Source organism: Schistocerca nitens, chromosome 4, assembly GCF_023898315.1.
Source record: "Schistocerca nitens isolate TAMUIC-IGC-003100 chromosome 4, iqSchNite1.1, whole genome shotgun sequence".
Lineage (NCBI taxonomy): Eukaryota > Metazoa > Arthropoda > Insecta > Orthoptera > Acrididae > Schistocerca > Schistocerca nitens.
The window spans coordinates 755,955,928-755,980,295 of NC_064617.1; the positions used below are offsets into that span (position 1 = coordinate 755,955,928).

The following is a 24,368-nucleotide window of genomic DNA, read 5'->3' on the forward strand; positions in this document are numbered from 1 at the left end:
TTGAGGCTCCTCAACAGCATTTCATTTACAAATGTCATATGGCTGTTCCAGGTATGTACAACCGTTTTAATAGTTTCATTTTGTTCTTTTAATTCTTCTACCATGTAGGTGTTACGGAAAAGACTTAAGTGTCCATTTACTATAAAGCAGGCAGCAAAACATTTACAAAATGTAGATCATAGGAGCAAGGAACTTCAACACACTTTTCTCTCCAATAAAGCAGATCACAAAATCATTCTCTCATCAGCCACTTACATTACATGATTTTCACAACGAAAGTGAATTATCTCCTGAACATTCAGACTCAAATTCTGCCACAAGGGAGCGCAACAAGCTTATAAGCATTTGAAATAACGTCAAGTTTATTATCCAACAAAACATATATTTACAAATAAGTAATACTGTTTCAGGGTTTGAATAAAATACATGTTTTTACAGAGTACAAAAACTTGAGACAAATCTACATATAATTTTGCACACATCAATTTCTTCACTGTCTATTATTTTCCTTGAGACATATAAGTGAGATACATTTCTCGTTTTTTTACCTTAAGTATGGCAACTTTTCAATGCCTTTCAATTATATTCAATAAAAGTGGCCGTTGTTTCCCAAATGTTTTTAAAAGTCTTGAAATTAAAGTAGTCACAGTCAATGGATATTCACAAGCAGTTAAAAAAACTCCGATAAAAATGGTACAAATTTAGAGTTTCACATCATAGGAAGCTCTGTTTTTAAAAATTGTTGAAAATGTTGGCGGCTGCGATGCCAATGGTGTTTGCTTTTGGTTTACTTTATATTTACTTTCATGATACTGAACATTTTCAAGTTCCTTGCTTTTTCTATACTTTGCTTCTTCACTTTTACGGATTCCATATCCAAAATAAATTATAAAACCTGCAAACAGTACAAATTAAAATTAATCACAGAAAGAATAATTGAGACATAGAAATTGTAAAATATGTTAGTTGGTAATTGTAATACACAGTAAAAATGATGTCACTGATTTCAGAAAGTCGTTGTCATGGTGTGAGGCACACTTTTAGGTGAATATAAAATATGAAATTTTCCAAAGTGAAGGCAGGAATAATGATAAAGGATATGGCAGAGAAGGGAAGCAAGTCTTTCGCCAGTTGATACTAATGCAGGTAGCTAAAGAAGGAATTTTTAACAACACTAATGTAATTTATATCAAGAACAGAATAGTAGGAAGTGAAAAATAAAAAGTCATTATTTTTAAATGCCAAAGCAGTCGTTGGGAGAGGACTAACAGAAAAACAAATTGCTTAAACAGAAACCTTTTTAGAGAGCTGGGATCAATAAAACTTTTTCAAGAAAATAGTCTTGATCACATGCACATTGTATATATTTCACTTGGTGACCACTTTTAGTCTCATATACGAGACCATCATCAGATCATTTTTTACAGCCTGTTGACAGCAGAAACCAGTGCCATGAAACAGGTTGCCTGAAGAGGCATGTGTGCTCCTGGTGTCAGGAAGGAATAAAAAATGGTCTGATGCTGGTTTTATAAGTGAAATATATACAACTTACTCATGATCTACACTATTTCATTGAAATAATTTTAACATAATTTTATCAGGTGTTGTGTTTTTCCAAGGACTATGTTCCAAAAACCAGTTGTTTGTGACTGTTCTATCTTCAACAATCTGAAATTTGATTTATTTTAATTTTCTGTGAGCACCTACATCTACATTTATATTTATATTCTAACAACAAAAATAATCAATTTTTGACAATAAAGTGTAATTGGATAGATAAAAGATTTACTCACCAAGTGGCGACACTCGCATAAAAAAAGGTTTTATGTATGCAATCTTTCAGAGACAGAGGCCCCTTCTTATGGCAGAAGAATTGAAGGGGAAGAAAGAGAGGTGAAGCAAATGTAGTTTAGTGGTTTAGGGGGAGGGGCAGCATTCGGGAAAGTCACCCAGAACCCCAGGTCAGGGGAGACTTTCCTGACGGGATGAGAAGAAAAGACTCTTTGCTTTTCATCCTGTCTGGTAAGTCTCCCCAGATCATCAACTCAATACTGGCTTTGTCATCTAAGATTCTTTTAACTGTGCCATATAAACTAAAGAATGATTTAATTTTAGAATCATTGTCACTGGAATTCTCGAAACTTACATGTTAACTGTGGTATTTAAAAAACATTGACTAGTTCCACAGGGTTGCCACCTATTACCATTTTTTCTCTTGCCAGTTGCTTCTTAGTTAATGTATGTTTCTTATTTTTACATAAGACGTTTTAAAATCACATGTATTCCTTATTAAATACAGTTTGTGGAAAAACTTCATTATAATTACTTGGTCATCTGTGAAGATTAAGTTTATCTTTGGTAGCTCTTTATTATATTTCAGAGCCAAGCATTTCTTTTTCAGTCCAGAATGATGACACATGTGCACAAAAGTTGAATAATGCATATGATAAAGCAATACTTCAAACTATTCAGTATCACACAAAATATGGACAACTTTCCTACATAGAAATAGACATCCAAATTCAGCAAACAAACTAAGCAAACAAGTTAAGTACATGGCAGAAAATTTTTTGTTTTATTACATATTAGAATTTCCAATCAGATCCAAGAAACAAGCAAGTGAGGAGAGGGGAAAAGGTAACAGACTTTTTTTCCAAAAGTAAATAAACATAAAAAATAACAATTTCTAACAATGTCTGAAGGAAAAGACATAGGTGATAACCTTGCATTTGTATTAAATTTACGAAATTGTTTCACAGTTTCTGGATCTTTGGGACATTAGCTACATTATGTACAAAGATATTAACTACTGGTCAGACATGAAAATCTCTGCTGGACTGGGACTCTAACCCAAATTTTCCTGCTTGTCTTCGGCTGTTGCCTTAACCACTTCAGCTATCCAAGCACACATCCAACAGTGACTCAAACTTCCATATGCTACACTGTCTATGACTGCATTGCTCACAACTTTACTTGGATTCCCACTGTGCTGGTGTAAGCTGGCACCAGCACACCAGGCGGCAAACAGATTGCGAATAAAATCAATAGAGGCCAGTGACAGATTTGGAGGAAATGTGCCGCATTGGTGCCCTCTCGGCCACCAGTATTTAGATCGCCACCATGGATCAGAGGGCCAATCTGTCACAGTCTGTTGCACCAAGCAATTTTGAGTCATCAGTCATAGCCCAGTGGGAGCCACAGTAGCAGTTAGCTCTGCCACTAGCTCAGAGACAGGCAACAAATAGCAACCAGAACAGTGTACATAGCAGACTTTGTACTTCAAAAGCAGTGAGGCCAATGTGGACTACTACAGAGAGATTGTACCACAATTACTATCTCAAGATAAGCAACTTTTGATTCTGATTAATAAAGAACCCAGTTAACATATGCGTGCAATTTGTGTTATAGAAGGAGGATACTAGCCACCAGACATCATCATCTCCTTGCCTCCCATGATAAAGCTCTACAGAGACAATGAGATGACATAAAACCCGCCATAGGGTTTCAAGGAGACAAATTTATTCACCATTAGTATTATGATCATCATTTTGTCTGTTGATGCTTGTAATACTTATTTTTAACAATGACTAAAGATATAGGTGACAATCTTGCAGCTGCACTAAATTTATGAAATTTATTCAAAATTGCAGAAATATAAGCAAAGTTGAAAGCAGTGGAGTGTTAGACAGTGCAACATGCAGTAGTTTAGCTCTGTCCTAGAAAAATGGTGGGATATCAAAGGCAACTGCTTGTGACAAGCAGGAAACCTGGTTTTGAGACCCAGTACAGCACAGATTTTCATGTATTACCAATAGATAAGATCTTCATACCTAACGTAGCTAATGTCAGAAAGATTCTGCAGTTGCAAATATATTTGTGAAAAAGTAAATTTTTGAGGAAACATTTTTTAAATATCATTCCAAAAGACACTATTCAGTCACATTAATGTGATGACCTGTCAAAGCCTGAATAAGCACCTTTAGCAGAGCAGATTGTTGTGAGACATGCAGGAAGACAGACAGTGATGTTCTGGAAGGTACTGACAGGGATGTGGAGCAATGCCAACTACAGGGCCATGGCTAGCTGCAGTTGAGCAACTATGGTGTAAACAGCCCATTTGAGGTGGTCCCAAATATTCTCAATTGGGTTTAAATCTGGACAGTTTGGAGGCCAGGGGAGTACGGTATACTCACCCTCATGCTTTTCAAACTTTGCACGTATACTGCGAGCTGTGTGAAACTTTGCTGGTAGATGCCATCATGCCAAGGGAAAAGAAACTGCATGTAGGAGTGGACATGGCCCCCAAGGATAGATGCATAATTGTGTTGATCCGTTACACCTTCCAGAAAGAGGACCTCAGCATTGTTCCTTCTGACACTTGTTTCAGAGAGAGAGAGAGAGAGAGAGAGAGAGAGAGAGCGTGTGCTCTCCCAAGATGGCTGCTCTCCTCACTTCCTGGCTGCATTTTCTGGGTTTCCATACCCCAACCTCTGCAGGACTTCCATAATAAGTGTCTGATACTAATAAGAATACCTTCTTCTTAGACTTTTAATAAGGCATCACTTGCTGAACAGTTATTTTGAAAGGCATCTTAGATCATAACAATTTTAGTGTACTTGTGTTCCTTTGCTTCCCAAATACTATTTAGTATCTTGATAATGCCATGTTGTTCCAGCATTTTATAGTATTCAGACAGTGAAAGAATTTTTTTCCTTTTTCAGTAGTCTCTTATCACTTTATTAAACACTGTGTCAAGAGGCATATAGCTGTGTTCATGAACAGACAAATAATGTACCAGCTTATTAAATTTTCTGCTTTCTTTCACTAAGAGTATTAGTGAGCACATCATGACCATAGTTTTATTTTCACTGGTGCAGGAGTCACAAAATAAATAAAATTCATTGGGACCATTTTCTGAATGGGGCACCACAAGGTTTCTGAGAAAATCCAATAGAGCAAAGGCTTCTTGGTTGCATCCTTTCAGGCCATCTGTTTCAAGCCGAGTATAAAAAGTAATGATTTCCTTTGTCTGTGCTCGAGATTGAATTATAATTCACAAATTGTACAGCCAAACCTGTGTTGAACAGAATACTTTAACCATGGAGCACTTCAGTATTGGCTTATTCTTTTGTATATCAAAACATACTTTAACCACATCGGAATTTTCCTTCTCCATTACTGCATATAACTTTCCTGCACAAAGTTTATGCAACCTGTATTTTGTTATTAACTGATTCTTTTTCCTCCTGATATTGTTCCTTCTTTAATTTCAGCAGACTAATCTTGCATGTTGACCATGTATCTGTATGGAGAGCAAATATCCTCTTTTGAACATTTTTCTTTAATGGTGGTTCTTTGTACATCTCAGTACATTTTGATACCATCCTTTACAGCCCATGTAACCTCCTAATCTTTAGTAGTGCTGTGGTCTCCCCCTCTTTTTCAGCTCATAACTTCCCTGTTCTGTGAAATTTATTGGCCAAATCTGAGGATCTGTGTTTGGACATATCTGATATTGCTTGAAATACTGCAGCACATATGTGTACCATTTGAACTTTTTCTTTATGCTGTACTTTACTGAAACTGTATTCTTCCTTTTTCTTCTTTTCTGCATTTGGGTGGTATGATTACAATGTAATTAAGTAATAATTTACCCTGGTCTGTTTTGTTTAAACTATTTACATGGTACTTCCTGGCAATTAAAACTGTGTGGCAGATGGAGACTTAAACTTAGGGCCTTTGTCTTTTGTAAAAGCACTACTGACATATAACCAAGTTCAACTCATGACCTATCCTCACAGCTTACTATTCACATGGCAGTGAAAATTTGTGATATCATCGTCAGTGAGATCAGCTGCTCTGGATTATTTTCTTCCTAAGGCTTTTGGATTCACTGGTATTCTGTTAACACATATGATCAGGCAATAGCTGGCATTTTCTTGTTCTTGTGGGACTTCTGGGATGCCTTCACTCTTGACCTGTACTCACCTACCACCAGATTAATATTGTTTGTACCCTTATAATAAATCAGAATCTGATGGAACTTTTTCTGTATTAACAAACTATATGATACAACCTAAATTCTTGCCAGATTTCAATTGGTTTTTGTATTAGTATACTTTGCTTTCCACTCAGCAGGTTAAATTTTTCTGCAAGTATAATTTTCCATTTATGCATGGATATACTCTCACACATTGATCTTACACTATGAAAATTTGTTGGCAAATGATTAACAGCAAATGCCCTGAAAACAAATTTAATGTGACATAACAGGAAGTTACCTATTTTTATATTTAACTTTTGTAACAACTGTTAGTAGATATTATTACCAAAAATCTTCACATAATAAGAAATAATCTTCAAGTCACATTCTGTAAACTAAATCTGATACATAACTGCAAAAATGGAATTTATCTTAATATTATTTTCACTTGTGGATTGTTCTGGAATGTTCATGAACAAATAAATGTCTTATATTATCGTTTCTTTGGTGCCTGTTGAGTCAATATCATTTACTTTGATTTAGCTTTGTTTAGTTCAGGTCAGGCACTTATGAAATGATTTTTGAACTTGATTTGAATAAATATCTACAGAAGCTCTTTGGAAATGCATACTGGAGAGAGAGAGAGAGAGAGAGAGAGAGAGTAATAATAACTACAATTCTTATGCTTTGATGTTATGTTTTGGATTTCATTAAAGCAGGCATGAGCAATGTGGAAGGATAAATGAACAATGAATTGAACATAAGATCTATTGAGTCCAAGCTGTGTTATTTAAGGACTGAACATCATACATCACATTGCACAACATTTCTTTGCCACTGGACAATGAAGCCTTCTCAAAGTTAAGTGAAATCCCCCATACATATATTCGACACATTATCTCTCTGACTTACAAAAACACTGCCCCACAATAATTTTTGCTTTTATGCAGTGTCTATAAGCCTTAAATCTTAAAAACTGAATTAAGGGCGGTGCATTATACATAAGGTTGCTGTCGCAATTATAGATCTTTTGCTGGTGTATTTATAGTTTTTTTGATGAAAGTTATATATGCAATATTCTGCCAAGAAGCATAGAATATAGATGCTGGCTACTTGCCACAATTGCAACAGAAAAGGTAATATTTCTTCTGTTTGTAACGCAAAAATTCAGCACAGTGATGCTGATGTGGATATGGATGTAAACATTGTATCGGCTATGTCTATTGTGCCAAAGAGCTTTTCATTGATGTTAGGGTTTTTTGTCAAGTTCTGCAGATGCAAGTGGATACAAGAGCTGCGGTAACCTTGTTAAACTTGCAAACTCATATGGACTTGGGCTCCCCTCCACTTCTCCCTGTCATGAAAGTTCGTAAATTACAGTAAACAGAGTATTACTATTCTCAGCCAATTTTCTGCCCCAGTGACCTACAAGTCAGTAGTCTAGTCACTTACATATATTGTTGTAGATAACACATCTATAGAAAATCTTACTGGGTTAGATGCTTTTCAGTTGTTCAGTTTTACCATTTCATATGAAGTGAATTTAGTGCCTGAACAAGTGCCATACACACACTTAAGACGCATTATAATGTGAGTTTTCCTCTTTGTTCTCTCCTGGTTTGGGATGTGCCAACATATTTCAAGTGCACATTACCATGAGACCTTCTGCTTGAACTCCTTTTTTTCCAGGCCCATGCAGCTCCAGTGGCACTGACAGAACAAGTCAAAGATGAATTAGATCACCTCACGGAATCTGGCATTTTTTAGACTATTGCATCAAGCAAATGGTTTACCACCTTAGTTGTAGGAAAGAAGCCATCAAGCTGGTTGTGCCTCTGTGGCAATTTTAAAGTGCCCATGAATGCACAATCTATATTGGAACCCTTTGCAGAATTATTAGGTCATCAATATTTATGAAAAATTTGTGGATGCCTATTTACAATAACTCCCTTTAGTGACAGAGTCACACCATATGTTAGTTGTCAATACTCCTTTCGGACTGTACCAATACTTGTGGTTGCCTTTTGGAGACACCAGCACACCTGCTATTTTTCATTGTCTTTTAGAACAACTTACAGCATCTGTGTCAGATTGTGCAAGCTATTTGCACATTTTTGTTTCCAGTGCCTCCACTGACAAACATTTACAAAATCTCTATACTCTTTTTCTCTGTCCTCCAACCAAGAAGGTTGAAGTGTAATTTAGAAATATATCAATTTTTTTCAACCTCCTATCACGTATCTTGAGTTTGCAACTTCTTGCAAGACTCTCAAACCCCTACATCAATATGTTCCTGTTATTGTATTATTTCCATGCCCAAAGTCACTTACAGAACTGCAGTAGCACAACTGTTACATGTATTTCTCCACAAAGGGACTCAGTTTCACTGGTCACTGGCTTGTGAAACTGTGTTTTCCACCTTTAAGAGCATATTGCAGTCTGCAGTCTGCATAACGATGCACCAACCAGGCCTTCATTTGGTCCTTGCAATGGACACTTCACAGCAGAAATTGGGAGTCAGTAATTGCTCTCAGATATCTCAATAGCAACAAGCAGCCTATTGCTTATGCCTCAAAAATACTGATTCCTCCTCAAACTTTGAACTCTCAGGTAGAGAAAGAATCTTTGGCCATTGTATACGCTGTAAAGAAATTCCACGTTTTTCTCTGTGATACCAAATTTCACCTGGTCACCAATTTCAAACCATTGGTTTCCTTACTCAGTCCCTTTGCATCATTACCACGTGAAGAAGAACATTGTATTCAACACTGGGCCCTTCCTTTCACATTACAACTATGAGATTCATTTCCACCCTTTGAATCAACCTGTCGGCTGGTCAGGATCCAGGATTTGATCAGGAGGAATTGCTTTGATGTTGCTGCACAGCAGATGGTTGATGGTTTTCCTGTAACTAGCACATGGCTTGTGAAGGCCATAGTTTTGGATCCCGTTTTGTGGGTAATAACATTTGTATAACATGGTTGGCGGGATTCACCACCTACTCGTGCATCCGACCCCCTCTGTAATAACTACATCTTTTGACATTAATTCTCTGTTTTTGATGGTGTTCTGCTTTTAGACATGGATCATGTGGCCCTTCAGGTTGTGATCCCCTCAGTGCTTCAAGAGGAAGTTCTCCATTTATTACATGCAGACCATTAGGGTGTATCACACACAAAAGTGTTGACCCATCATCAGGTGTTTTGGCCCAGCTTGGACGGTGACATTACCTGCCTGGTTGCTCCCTGTTCACAGTGTGCATCACACCAAGCAGTTTCCCAGGTTAGTTGGCCAATGCTGTCACATGCATGGAACCATAAACTTGTGGATTTCACTGGTCCCTTTCTGAATGCTTATTGGCTGTTGGTCATTGACGCATATTCTCATTTTTTGTATGTCATTTATTATGTTTTCACATCCAAAACTGCCACCATCACAACCTTGTCCAAAATGTTTTACTTGAAGGTTTGCCCACAATGTTGGTGTCTAATGGTCTACAATTTTCATCACAAGACTTTGTGGCATTTTGCAATTCCTATGGTACCCTTCAAATCCTCGCTCTACTGTTCCATCCACAATCTAATGCTGAGGCAAAATGGTTAGTGCAAAGGTTCAAAACTCAGATGAAAATGTATGCTGCTGACTCTTCAGCCAACATTGCCTTAGATCAGTTTCTCTCCATGTACCGTTTCAAGGCATTTGGCAAGAAGAGCCTGGCAGAACTACGCTATGGGCACAAGCTGAGGACACTGTTACATCTCCTGCACCTTCCACCTGAACACTAAACCCATGCAGCCACTGTACCTGTTCCAGCCAGGTGTGGCTGTCTGGGTGCGCAGTTTTAGACATTGTCCTAAATGGATTCCAGTTGCCATCACAAGACGCCAGGGGCCTGCCACTTGGTGACATGCACACAGAGGACAGAGGACATGCCCGAGGCACCATGATAAGCTTCAGCTTCGTGTGGATGACTGTGGGTCCCCTGTTGTCGCACCATCGCCTCCAAGCTCATCCATATAAAATGTGTCACATTGCCTGGTGCAGCCATTTCTCCACAACACCCACACGGTTGAGGGCATCTGTCCTCGGTGACTGAATCAACAGTTCCTCTATTGCTTCTTATACCTCCATCAGGGATTCTGTCACCTGTGCCTGAGCAGCTGCTGAGATGAGTATCATCAGCACTGTGAGCACTGTCACCAGAGCCAATGTCCAAGATCAACATGGAAACAGTACCGGAATTGCTGGTGTTGCTATATGGTTTGGTATTGGAAGATGGGTGCAGATCGTATACTCCTGTTGCAGCACCCCACTTTATCCAGAGCCCAGCAGATGAGGGGACAGCTTGGATGTCTCAAGAATCTGTGATAGTTTATTTAAGGCTAGGTGAGCTACACTCAGCCTCAATGTTGTACTTGTACTTAATTACAACTGTAATACTACTGTTTGAAATTAATTGAAGATAAATAAATTTGAAATTACAGTGACACTGAGGAACTTGAGTGCTTTCTGAAAAGAAATATGAATTTTTATAAGAAGTTAAAGTCTCACTAAAAATATTTCACAGTTCATTGTGATTATAGTCAGCTTGAGTTAGAAAACACAAAAAATTTAGTGTCTTAGTGGATGAAAAATGTTAGAAGGAAATGAAAATGTTAGATTTTTGCAAAGTATGTCATCTCAGTTACTGCTGTTGTGAGGAAAAGGCAGAATGAAGAATGGTGCTTTTCAGACCAGTGCAAATCAAACCAGTAGTTTATCGTTTCCAAACCTCTAACCTGCTATTCCTCTGCCTTCCTGCCCATCCCCCCTCCTTACCACCCCCCCCCCCCCACCAAAATTGCTTCACCCATTCTCCCATCATGTGCAATTGCTCACAGTCTGCCCTTAGTGGACACAGACAGTGGTCACGTGTGGTACGAGCTCTGTGTGTGTGTGTGTGTGTGTGTGTGTGTGTGTGTGTGTGTGTGTGTGTGTGTGTGATTTATTTCAGGTCAGATGCTTATATACTGTTTTTAACTCAGTTTGAATTAACATCTAGAGAAGCTCTTTGGAAATATGTAACAGAGATTGACACTAATAAAAGCTATAATTTTTAAGTTTTGATGATATACTTCAGATTTTGTGAAAGCAAGAGTGGGCTTATGGGGAATGATAACCAAACAACAATTTTTAACAGAAAAACTATTGACTCTAAGCCGTGTCATTTAAGTATCTGAACCCTGTTCATTGTTTTGCACAATATGACCTTGCTGATGGACACTGAGGCCTTCTCAGAGGTAAGTGAACTTTTGTATGTATGGTTGATGTATTATCACTTTGGCTTACAAATACATTACTGCAGAACAACTTTTGTTTTTATTCAGTGACTGTAAGACTTAAACCTTAAAAGCTGAATCAAGGATGATGTATCATAAACCACTAATTTTTTATGTTGGTTCTGGCAGCAAATGCTTCCCTACAGTTCTTCTTCTTCTTCTTCTTCTTCTTCTTCCCAAGATACTGGAATTCCAGAAACTCAAGTAGGCAGTTTTTTTTCTGTCATAAAATCAGGAGTGTCAGAGAAAAAGAGAATGGACTATTTATGGATTACCAAATATTTTCTTCATCACATATTAAAGAATGATGGGAAAAGGCAAGAAAAACTAAGATGTACTATAGCTGAATGAATGGAAAAATTAGGACAACAAAAGTAATCAATATGTTTCACCACTATTCTTATGCAAGATTTTTTTTTCCAACACAAAATTTAATAATGCGTAAAATAAAATGAATTTATTAATGACTGACTTACACCTTCACCTTCATGCATCTATTGCCTTACTATACCACCATCAATGTCATTCCTGAAATTAATATCACATTCTCTTTTGAGAAACATAACAGTAAAGTATTACTATACATACACATATTACATATTCACTTACCTATGACCAACCATACAGAAAACCTAATCCATGTATTTCTGTCAAGCATCAACATCAAATACAAATTGATGAGCACACTCAGAGCTGGAATCATTGGCACCAATGGAACCTGGAGCAAGATTTCATTTTAAATAAATGGTACATACATTTATATCCAAGAAACAGACACAGTCCTTCCCAGAAAATGTTCCCATATGGTCTTTGGCCCACTGATGGTGCTACATACATACATACATACATACATACATACATACATACATACACACACCTATAGATACATACACCTATACAGATACACATACATAGAGACTTCAGAAAGTAAGTTATACATGCCACCCCAAGCTTAGATCATTGCAGAATAAGAGTGGAACATTGTCAGAAGAGAGTACATGTTCCGAGTTTTCTGCAGAGAGCTTTGTTGTGGGATGAATAACAGCTGCATCACAGTATGGGAATGAAATGGCACAGCAACTGGAAATGTACTGCAAAGTTGAAATACACAGGACAGTATGATTCAGATGGCCATGACATTTAAATTGCACACAGCTTCACTGTGAGATTTTGGATGTGTCTGGGCTAACTGGAATGTTGTGTCCAACCATAGTGAACTGCTGCTAATAATTTGACCAAGGCCACACAAATGTTGGTGATGCTGATCAGAAAGGAAGGCCATTGACATCAACCACAGGTAGCAATGTTCAGATAATTCCCAAGCTGAAAGAACATTGGGGGAAAAATATTTTCCAAAGATAAGGACATTCACACAGCAGTTCCTGAATGGCTTTGTGACCAAGGAGCAAATTTCTATCACTGAGGAATTTAAGGTCTGGTAAATATGCTGAGCATTGTTTACAGAGAATTTGTGACAATTCTGAAGAACAGTGTCACATAGCAATGTCATTTTGCGAAGCTTCCAATAAAACTCACTTGAATTGCCATAACAACTTACTTTTTGAAGTTCTATTGTGTAAGTGCTGACCACATTCATGCCATTAAGGAACAAAAGTTAGATTCAAAAATTTTCAAACATATTTCATTTGTGTTTCACATTTAATGGGTCTTCATAATCTAATATCAAACTATTAAAAAAATTAAATAATCAGAGCTATGTGCCACCTATCGCATTTCTACTGACAGCAATTCTCAACTATATACATATGTATGACAGAAAGTAGTACTTGCTTTGGTATCAGTTTATGGTAGCAGCTTTATATCATGCTGTAAAGCACTATTTGAGCTCTCGAGTTTCTGCAGGGTAATTTCCATTTTTCAGTGAAAATTCTTTTTATCTAAATTTCCTGCCAATTTTTAATTTCAGAGCATGATAGCTGAGGAAATTTAGTACCAGAAGAAGTCACAAATGAATACCAGCAATGGAGATGATGTATGTATGAGATAGATTGACTGGGGTTCAGAAAAAAATTGACAAATTGAATAAGCATTTGAATATTGCAGCCAAATTTTTATTGCATTCTGTATGAATACCTTCATGTGAAACAATATTAAATGCAACCATTGAATGCACTGCATGGACTTCCACAGAGAATGGGCATATAGCTGAAGGTCCAAAATAGTCTTGTATGACTAACATACTCATGATTCACTGAAAGTGAATGTGCTGCATGTTAGTACCCAAAAATTTTATTGATATCCTTACATTTTTACACCACATTGTGAACCAAAAATAGCCTATTCTTCAGTAACAAAGACTAACTTACTTCACATCTGCAAAATAAGGACTCAATATGGTGTTGGGCTTATTGTTTAATGGTGCAAGAACTTTTACTCTGATGCAAATTCTACCTTCTTCCTCCAAATGTATCTATAGGTTTTTATTAATTGCACAGATAGTTGTCATTGGAGAAATATCATTGTACAAAATATGCAATTTATTGGTGATTTGTAAATAAATGCTGCAAGCCTAGGAATGATACTAGCATGCCTCAGTTTTTGCAGCTGTGCATGCACTATGATTATCAACATTGCCTTTAAAGAACACACACCTGATGTGAGATGATCCCTGACTTCCTTTTCTTCATTAAATATGTCAGCTAGGTGGCAACAAATTGTCAGGTGATCGAATTGAAGAAGAAAGGATTGAAATACACACACACACACACACACACACACACACACACACACACACACAATCATTTGGTTTGCATACAGGAGTCAAAAATTTGTAACACAGTGTCAGTGCCTCATTTAGCTTTCTTTTAAGTGGACCTAAATACATCTATATTGAAGTGTTCCCTTTTACTTTGCTATCAGTTTTCACTCCCATGTACTGAGGTTCCTCGGTACACAGTTTGAGGTGCTGGCTGGGAAACATAAAATTTTCTCTGTTGCTTCCATCATGTGAACAAACAAAATGGTTTCCCTTAAATAATTCAGTCTGGAGTACAGAAAGATAATAATCTCATGGCAGAATTAATGTTTTAAGTTTTCAAATAATGGACATCATCACTCTTTATCATTTACAAAGCACATATTTCAAATAATTTTTTCTGTATTTGTAGTATCCATACCACATTTGTCAAGTCATCCCAAGAAACAATACCATACTTAATAATCAATTCAAAGTAGCTCAATATGCTACTTTTCATGTGTCCATGTCAGTTGCAGTTGGTAACATTTGCATTGCAAATGCAAAGCCACTCAGTTTGTTTGCTAGACACTCAATGTGTGCTGCCAGCTCACATTTTTATCAGCATTTAAACCTAAGAATTAGACTAAGCCAACTTCTTCTATATCTTGGTAGTTGTGAACAATCTTAATCTGCTCACATTTTGACTGGTTTTCAATTGCATCATGTGAGCCTTAGATATGTTTAGTTTCACCCGATTTAGTTGGAACCAAGTTTCTATCATACTGAGGGAATTTTTTCCAAATCTTGAATTTCAACTAACAGAAGTATCATCTGCAAATAGAACTGATGGGGAGCTGATATTTAATAGTAAGTCATTAACATAGAAGAGAAATAGGACTGGGCATAATATGGAGTCCTATGAAACACCCCGAGTTATTTTTTTCCAGTCTGAATAATAATTTGCCTCATTCAAAGAGATAACAACTCTTTGATATCTGTCTGATATGTAGGATTTAGGCCATTGTAGGGCACTGCTCCTAACTAATGCCATACTTTTCAAGTTTGTAAATAAGCAATGCATGGTTTACAGAATCAAACATCTTTGTGAGATTGCAGATTTTTTTTTTTTTTTTTCCTGTCCATTCTGACAAGCGTAGTTTACATCAAAATGTTTCAGGAATTTGTGAACCAGTCGGACAATGAAGAACTTAAATTGGCTGGTACCAACAGCATGGCACCACATGCCACATGTCTCACGTGACCATGGCTGAGATTGAAGCATTCTTCCTCCGCAGAGTCATTTTGAAATGACTGTGGCCACCAGGGTCAATTGATTTAACACCAACTGACTTTTTCCTATGGGGTAGCCTAAAATGCAAGGTCTACAGGCACAAACCATACAACTTAGACAATTTACAATAGACCATCATCCATGAAATTCAGGCAGTGAGCCAGAGCTTCTGGGAGCAACATTCGAGAATCTGCAGCATCATGTTCAAATGTTCAACTGTGTTTACAAGTCAAGAGTGGTCACTTCCAGCATCTTTTGTGATTCATCTTCGTCTCCACATGAACAAGGCATGACATGTTCATTTCATATCCTGATTTTTATGTGAAGCCTTTAAGTGTAATTTAAGCAAATGTATGTTTGTGGGGCCTCTTTCAAGAGGGACACCAAGTACAAACATCAAATATTCCAGAATATACAAAAGTAAGGTATTTTGATAACCTTCCAGAAATGATAAATACTAAATAAAAAATACTTGCTGGTGGTCAGCTTTGAACTGATGACCTGCAGCATGCCAGCCAGTGATGCTAACCACTATGCCTCACTGCTACCATGACAATACGTGGCAATTTGTGGTATGGTAATGGCACAGCATTTTCACTTGTAGATCTATATGAATGCATTTACAGATATTAGGCGCCTCTCTTCCCTGTAGGATTATTTTACTCTGTGTAGGAAATTGTATCTAAGATCTTATCATACTAGAAACTATCTTGCATGTGGTGCTGGTGGTATTCTGTCTCACAGATTGACATACAAACGCAGCAAGTGCATATTCCATTCTGTAACATCCAATTACAGCTCACCATGTCAAAGTCAGGTACCTGTGTGACAGCTGTGCCACAAAAATGTGAACAGATCAGATCTGCTCATTGTCAACCCAAGTTAGCTGTGTCATGTACCAGTTGATACACATGTGTCAGCTGAGCCACCATACATACAGAAGCGTTTTCTGGATTCCATTTCTACAAGCTGCGGACCATGTGGGCTTCCCACCAATGTGTTTGGGAGTTTGTTTGGTGCTTTCCATCCGTTTTCACTTTCGCTTCAGCACACCAACGAAATACACAGTGCCCTGTGATTGTGAGGAAGGTTCGCTTTGTTCTGGACATATGTCAGTTGTTCGCCCATGTTCATACTATTGGACAATATGCTCATCACCAAGGAGTATATATTCTCCAGGATCAGTGTTTGAGTGGAACTGCAGTGCAACACCATTACCATGATTTCCAGCTAATAGACACCAGAACTGAATTTCATTTTTGTCACTTGCTCATTTCCTCTTTCATGTAGAATAAAGGCTTTTGGCAAACATGTACTTTATCAGTTTCTGTCATCATGCCATCTCCATGGTCTACATCCTGAATGAAGCACATGGGTATGACAATAAAGATGTCTGACTGCACGACTGACATGTAAATGATGTACTCCCACTTCACCTGCACCACCTTATTTTGAGTCCAGCCAGTTCATTCATGAGCCATCCCTCATCAAAAAACTATGCTTTATTTTATTTATTTTTATTTAATACTCCACTGATCTGTCTTCAATAAGCTCATAAGAATACAGTGTGCGTCAATTGAGTCTTTTTTACATTTTGTAAGACAATTTTTGTGATAATTTTTAAACAAATGAATGAGTATCTACATAATAGCACTGCAAGACAATGGACAAGACTATATCAAGGTACCTCAGAGCTCAAAAGGCATGTAGGAATTGGATTCTGATTTGTAACAACAACAGTCCAATATAACAAACTTGTCACTGGATCATGCAACATTCCTTCTATGAATGTGGTGCACTTTATACACACTACAGTGTTTCCATTGTCAGTGATATGGTTTGGTGCTTGCATTGCGATGTTGGAATACAAAATAGATGTGCAGCTGATACAGACTCCACATACACAAAATCATCACATACTGAGAACAATGGCAGTCCTGACCAATTGCAAAGTAATACACTCCTGGAAATTGAAATAAGAACACCGTGAATTCATTGTCCCAGGAAGGGGAAACTTTATTGACACATTCCTGGGGTCAGATACATCACATGATCACACTGACAGAACCACAGGCACATAGACACAGGCAACAGAGCATGCACAATGTCGGCACTAGTACAGTGTATATCCACCTTTCGCAGCAATGCAGGCTGCTATTCTCCCATGGAGACGATCGTAGAGATGCTGGATGTAGTCCTGTGGAACGGCTTGCCATGCCATTTCCACCTGGCGCCTCAGTTGGACCAGCGTTCGTGCTGGACGTGCAGACCACGTGAGATGACGCTTCATCCAGTCCCAAACATGCTCAATGGGGGACAGATCCGGAGATCTTGCTGGCCAGGGTAGTTGACTTACACCTTCTAGAGCACGTTGGGTGGCACGGGATACATGCGGAGGTGCATTGTCCTGTTGGAACAGCAAGTTCCCTTGCCGGTCTAGGAATGGTAGAACGATGGGTTCGATGACGGTTTGGATGTACCGTGCACTATTCAGTGTCCCCTCGACGATCACCAGTGGTGTACGGCCAGTGTAGGAGATCGCTTCCCACACCATGATGCCGGGTGTTGGCCCTGTGTGCCTCGGTCGTATGCAGTCCTGATTGTGGCGCTCACCTGCATGGCGCCAAACATGCATACGACCATCGTTGGCACCAAGGCAGAAGCGACTCTCATCGCTGAAGACGACACGTCTCCATTCGTCCCTCCATTCACACCTGTCGCGACACCACTGGAGGCGGGCTGCACGATGTTGGGGCGTGAGCGGAAGACGGCCTAACGGTGTGCGGGACCGTAGCCCAGCTTCATGGAGACAGTTGCGAATGGTCCTCGCCGATACCCCAGGAGCAACAGTGTCCCTAATTTGCTGGGAAGTGGCGGTGCGGTCCCCTACGGCACTGCATAGGATCCTACGGTCTTGGCGTGCATCCGTGCGTCGCTGCGGTCCGGTCCCAGGTCGACGGGCACGTGCACCTTCCGCCGGCCACTGGCGACAACATTGATGTACTGTGGAGACCTCACGCCCCACGTGTTGAGCAATTCGGCGGTACGTCCACCCGGCCTCCTGCATGCCCACTATACGCCCTCGCTCAAAGTCCGTCAACTGCACATACGGTTCACGTCCATGCTGTCCCAGCATGCTACCAGTGTTAAAGACTGTGATGGAGCTCCGTATGCCACAGCAAACTGGCTGACACTGACGGCGGTGGTGCACAAATGCTGCGCAGCTAGCGCCATTCGACGGCCAACACCGCAGTTCCTGGTGTGTCCACTGTGCCGTGCGTGTGATCATTGCTTGTACAGCCCTCTCGCAGTGTCCGGAGCAAGTATGGTGGGTCTGACACACCGGTGTCAATGTGTTCTTTTTTCCATTTCCAGGAGTGTATTTTCTGAATAATTAGTATTTTCTTGAGCAAATGATGGTGCAGTACAAGTATATAGATAAAAGATGCCCTTTTAGGCCCAAATGTATTCATCTCAAAATGGTTGGATGTCTGTGACAGTGTGGTACTGGATATGTTCCTGTAGACCTGGAATTCTTCACAGGACAGTCCAACTGGATGTTCCAAGTATATGCAACAACATATTCTGAGGGATTAACCTGTGTCCAGTGGGATACAAGAGTTGTTAGCAGAACACAATGAGATCAAAAACATAAAGCCAATGACACAATGAATAAAGTAGGAAAACTAGCCTTATCCTCTACCAAGAATCTGTATTGACTTTTGGACAAGGTATTAAGTGGTAAAGTAACCATACCCATTTTGAGGGCTAAACATATCTTATTAAGAATTATGAACTGTTGATTCTGGTGACTATGTCATTTCTCCACAATGAATACGTTAACACTGTAACAAAGCAAAATTTGCTCTATGCAAGAATCAAACTGAGCCATAACATCACATGGGTGCTTTCCAGTCAGTTGACTATGTCACAGAGCTACAAATATAGTATACTAAGTAAGATGCATGAAACTCAAACTCATGACATCAGCTGTGTTTCCTTGAGCTACAATGTGTGTTTCTTACACTGATAGTCAAAAAGGTGTTAATCCTACAGGTACATCCACTATTATGAGCAGTGCTGTAGCACCTCTAATGTGATCAGCTCCTTGGTAAAATGGTGGGTGATTTCACCTCCATCCATTATTTTTTATTTTTATTTATTTATTTATTTGTTTGTTTCAATAGAGTGTACCTACTTATGTACCGATTTACCTACCGAACTATCCTCTCCCTCACAGTGTCTTCATTTTGCATAACACATACAGCTAATAGAAAGACATTGTTTAATAGATTCTAGTACCACTGTTCTGGAACTTAACATTTGCACTGATTTATTTGTCATAACTATGTTAGCTTTGGTAGGGGCTAAATTGGAAAGTCAGTGAAGACCTGTAACTAAAAGATATACAGAAGGAACAGAAAAAAATATTGAAAATGATGAAGTTCTTACTGAGTGGCACCCTAGTTCTTAGAGTGTAATTTACTGTTTAATATTTTTATGCTAATTACTTATGTGCCACCAACACAATTACAAGGAGATATGAATTATATCTCAAAAGACTTGTTTGCCCACTAGACCAATGCTGTAATTTTATGTACTCATTTGGCATATTGTATGAGATGTTCTCTTAAACTATTCTAATAAAAACTGAATCATAAATATTTGATTAGATACATAAATATGTGATATATGAGACCTTGAATGATAGATCCTTTGTGGACACCGGTTGTCTTGCAATTACTGCCAGGGTAACCATCATCAGAAAAGCCAAGACAGCTAATAGAATCACTGCCCAAATCTCCCCTTGTTGTACAAAGTCTCCAGCATGTATTAATGTTGCACAAAACATTAATGCAATTAAACCTGTAAAGTAGTTAAACAAAAGATTTCACCAAACTGAAAAATTATGTGAATCTGCAATTTTGATTCATTGCTATGTTCAACATGCAACAACTAACAACTGATATTTCTTCCCCATCTTATTTTTTATTATGACCTGAAGAGAAAGTTTAAATGTATACAAATTCTACTTATATACAAAATAAGCTCTGTTATTACCAGTTTCTGGTGTTACCAACCAAATCCCACTAAAAAAAATTGTTGCTCTGAGCACAAAAGTGTAAAATGGTTCTATGATTAATGTAAGGAAGAAAAGTATAAATTTAACAACCACAGAAAAAACTGCACTGTAAGAAAGTACCAACAGATGTAAATTACAGATAAACACAGTGAAGCTATATTCTTAAAAGCCATCACATTAACTTTCTTAAAAGAAGAATTGATACAAAATACTTACTGAAAATTACAACAGCCCACTTAGTTATTGTAGAAGTGAGTTCTGTAGGATATTTTAATAAGGAGAAATTGAAGAGGTGTTTCAGTGACAGCAAAACAGCATTGAACACATTAATCTCTCTCTTAGGCAAATCATGTTCAAATGATGCAGGAGATGGATCTTCATACCTATAACAAGGTACAATATTTCTAAAAACACAGATGATGTGACTTACCGAATGAAAGTGCTGGCAGGTCGATAGACACACAAACAAACACAAACATACACACAAAATTCAAGCTTTCGCAACAAACTGTTGCCTCATCAGGAAAGAGGGAAGGAGAGGGAAAGACGAAAGGATGTGGGTTTTAAGGGAGAGGGTAAGGAGTCATTCCAGTCCCAGGAGCGGAAAGACTTACCTTAGGGGGAAAAAGGAAACAAGGACAGGTATGCGCGCGCACGCACGCACGCACGCACGCACGCACGCACGCACACACACATACACAGACCAAAAATATTTTGTAAACATGTGAACAATCTGTTCATTCTCTCACTGTACTGTGATGAATGGAATAGTCATCAAGTCATGTAACTGACAAGGAAACTTCACCAACATGACCTCATAGTTTAAGAAGAAAGAAGCATACTGACAATATCAGGCCCAGCTATCAATCTTATTCAAAAATTTGAGCCATAACTCTGATAGTATACATTTATGACCTTCTGAAAGTACAGGTTTCAAACTTCATATCAACAAAAATGATCTTTTTTAAAAAATATAATATAACTGGATAGATAAAAATTATTCAGCAAGCAGCAGAAGGGGAATGCACACATAAAGGTATTTAAATTTGTTAGCTTTTGGAGACAGTGGCTCCTCCTCCTGGGAAAAGGGTTAAGGGGAAGGAAGAGATGTGGAGGAAAAGAAGTAATGAGGTTAAGGAAATAGGAAGTCACTAAGAATCCTGGGTGTGAGGAGACTTAGCAGACAGGATGAGGATGTTGGGGTCTGCACTAGACAAGATTTGAAAACCTGAGAGCTTATAAAGATGGAAGATAGGGCAATACACAATGCAGAGATTACTGACAGATCATAGTGCCTGAATTAATAAGAGTGGAAAGCTAAGTGCATTGTATGTGGTAGAAGTGCAGATGGGGAAAAGTAGACATGTCAGAAAATGAAATATTTAGAAAATGAGATATGTAGACAATTAAAAGGGAGTGAAGAATATAATATTCATTTAGAGGAAGTGCTGAGACCAAAGAAATTACCATAAATTAAGGCCAAGTGGGTGGCAAGAACCAAGGACACGTTGTTATGCCAATTCCCATATGGACAGTTCTGAGAAACTGGTGCCTGGGAAAAGAATCCAGATGGCATGTTGTACAGCATGGTCTGCATGCTGTGTGTTGTCAATATGGAATGAGGAGGCAGAGGGTGTACATTAGCAATACACGACATTGTGTCAGCTTCTGTCTGCAAAACAGTAATGGCACTCAGCATTTGACAGAGGCCCTGCTTGCCTCAGATGAGAGTGTTAGAAAATTTCTGAATTGCAACTAAACTTGTGTAAATTTTTAGAGAGACATGACTATGATGTGTCATAGGAAGGATTGTTTCAGCATATCACAATGGACTTGCTAACAAACATTCCATGTGTGTCCCCATTATGGAACTGTAAAGTGATTACAATTACCTGCATCTCAGATTCTCAAATACATATTAGGAATTTTGAGTGTTTTACTATTTGCTGCCTAAATGTCACACCATTTAGCACCATAGCTTCACTTGAAAACCTAACCACTTTAATGGAATGATCCAGGAATCCTGTCCACTGACATGGATCTGTTTATTTACACAATGCAAACTGGAGGTAGGCTGTACCTTTACTTAACAAGCCAAAGTGAAGTGTTACATGCTACTAGGTGGGTAAGTCTAAGTTAAGGCTCATGGCAATTTCATTTCCTGTTGAGCCACTACTTTTTTGTATTTCAATCACAAATTCTGAATTACAGCTATAAATTTGGGGAAAGGGTTAAAAGTTCTTAGTCAGGCAAAGATATGGTGTTGATATCAATAAAATTTTCTTTTCTTTACCTAGATTATGCAGCTTCATAACACAAGTGAAGATTCAGTTTGATCTGCAGTATAGTTTTGTTACCACAGCTTTTAAATTTGTGTTGTGAGTGTTTCATTTACATGTATGTACTAAACACCATGACAGCATAAAATTCATCATTTTGAATAGTTTATAAAAATTCATCCATAATGTATAATTCACTATTTGTTAAAATATTAAATTGAAATGTTGCAAAACACAGTACTAAATACATAGTGAGTATACTTTTGCATAACCACTGGTCACATTATGTCGGGTGATGGATTAACTGAATTACCCTGCCTGACAAGGAAACAAGTGAACCACGCAGAAGACACAGTTGGAGGTCAGAGTAGTAACTTGGTACACATACACACCACTGGTGAGTATGTAAGTGATGAGAGGTGAAATTCACCATGACAGGTAGAATGGCCACTAGATTGCGTTAGTGTTGTTACCCGGCCTGGTGGGCATATAAGCACCTTATGCCACTATGCCACATGGAAGCACATAGGTGCATGCACACTTGCCCCCACCCCCCCACCCCCCCTCTCTCTCTCTCTCTCTCTCTCTCTCTCTCTCTCTCTCTCTCTCTCTCTCTCTCATGACAAAATGTCATCCACTTTGGGCCAGTGATCATACCCATCATATTTTTGCCTCTCTTTTTAAGTGCGCAACTCATTGACAGTGACTGCCAGTCTTCTGTAATGCACACACGCTTGAAAGTTGCATGCATTAGAAGTGTATTGACATCCATGAGAGTCTTCCACAAAATAGCAATACTGTGAACTTCCAATAGAGCCCATCATGGGCGAGTGCCCATTTAAACCCTGCTGTGCTACACTTGCACTCAGTTATCATGTTATCACTGCTTCCATACATTAGCCTTATCTTATTGTGTTCGGCATATTTTATGGTGATTAGCATACATGCCACAGTCTAATAAATTTATACTAATATTCTTGGTTGTGTTGTGCGTTCAGGTTACAATGACAAGTGGCAATGATTGTGTGTGCATGGTTTTCAGTCTCTGGTTGGTCCTCAATTGTGTCTATGTTGTCTGACAGTGCTACTGATGAGTTTTTATGTGGGCTATGCACTAATGCACTCTAGTGGCCATTCTATCTGTCATGTTCATCCTGTGGTGTTGCTGCTTCTCAGTCAACAGCAGGAGGCATTTGCCACAGCTCTACACAATCAAACCCAGGTATTGCAAACGCTTGCCTCTGTTTTGACCAATGCAGGTCTGTCTCAATCTACATCACCTGGTGCATTGTCCCTTGCACCTCCTGTTTTGCCGTTTTGCCGTTTTGCCTCTCAATACCCCAATCAGCAGCAGCAGCAGCAGCAGCAGCAAGCCTGGTAATGAACAACAATGCAAGTGCTAAATGCTCCTCTTTTCCATCATGTTTTGTCACTCATGATAGGCTGGATTGTCTTAAGTGGTGGTCCATATTCTGCCTGTGCAACAAAATGGGCCACTTTGCTCCTGTTTGTAATGCAAAATTCAAATAATCTTTTGCAGACTCTGACTTGGATGTCAGTTGTGTATTGACAATCACTGTTGCACCCAATAAGCTTTTAATTGATGCTAAGGTTTATCAGAAGGATTTGCACATGCAAGATGACACTGTTGCTGCCGTGTCATTACTCAACCTGCAAACAGTGTCATTTACATTAGTCACCCACAATAAACAAAGC

At 38.6% G+C, this 24,368-nt stretch overlaps 1 protein-coding gene across 2 annotated transcripts in view; it reads right to left on the minus strand.

Annotated features, from left to right (window-relative positions):
* Positions 1–413: 413 nt before the first annotated feature.
* Positions 414–24,368, minus strand: part of LOC126253048 (cationic amino acid transporter 2) — a 512,658-nt gene continuing 488,703 nt past the window's right edge. For both annotated transcript variants that reach the window (XM_049954123.1, XM_049954125.1), the window contains 4 exons: positions 20,590–20,756; positions 19,990–20,156; positions 11,911–12,019; positions 414–895 (listed from right to left, as the gene is read on the minus strand). In XM_049954123.1, the coding sequence (XP_049810080.1) occupies positions 702–895; positions 11,911–12,019; positions 19,990–20,156; positions 20,590–20,756 (637 nt within the window). In that variant the 3' untranslated portion in view covers positions 414–701. The remainder of the gene's footprint in view (positions 896–11,910; positions 12,020–19,989; positions 20,157–20,589; positions 20,757–24,368) is intronic.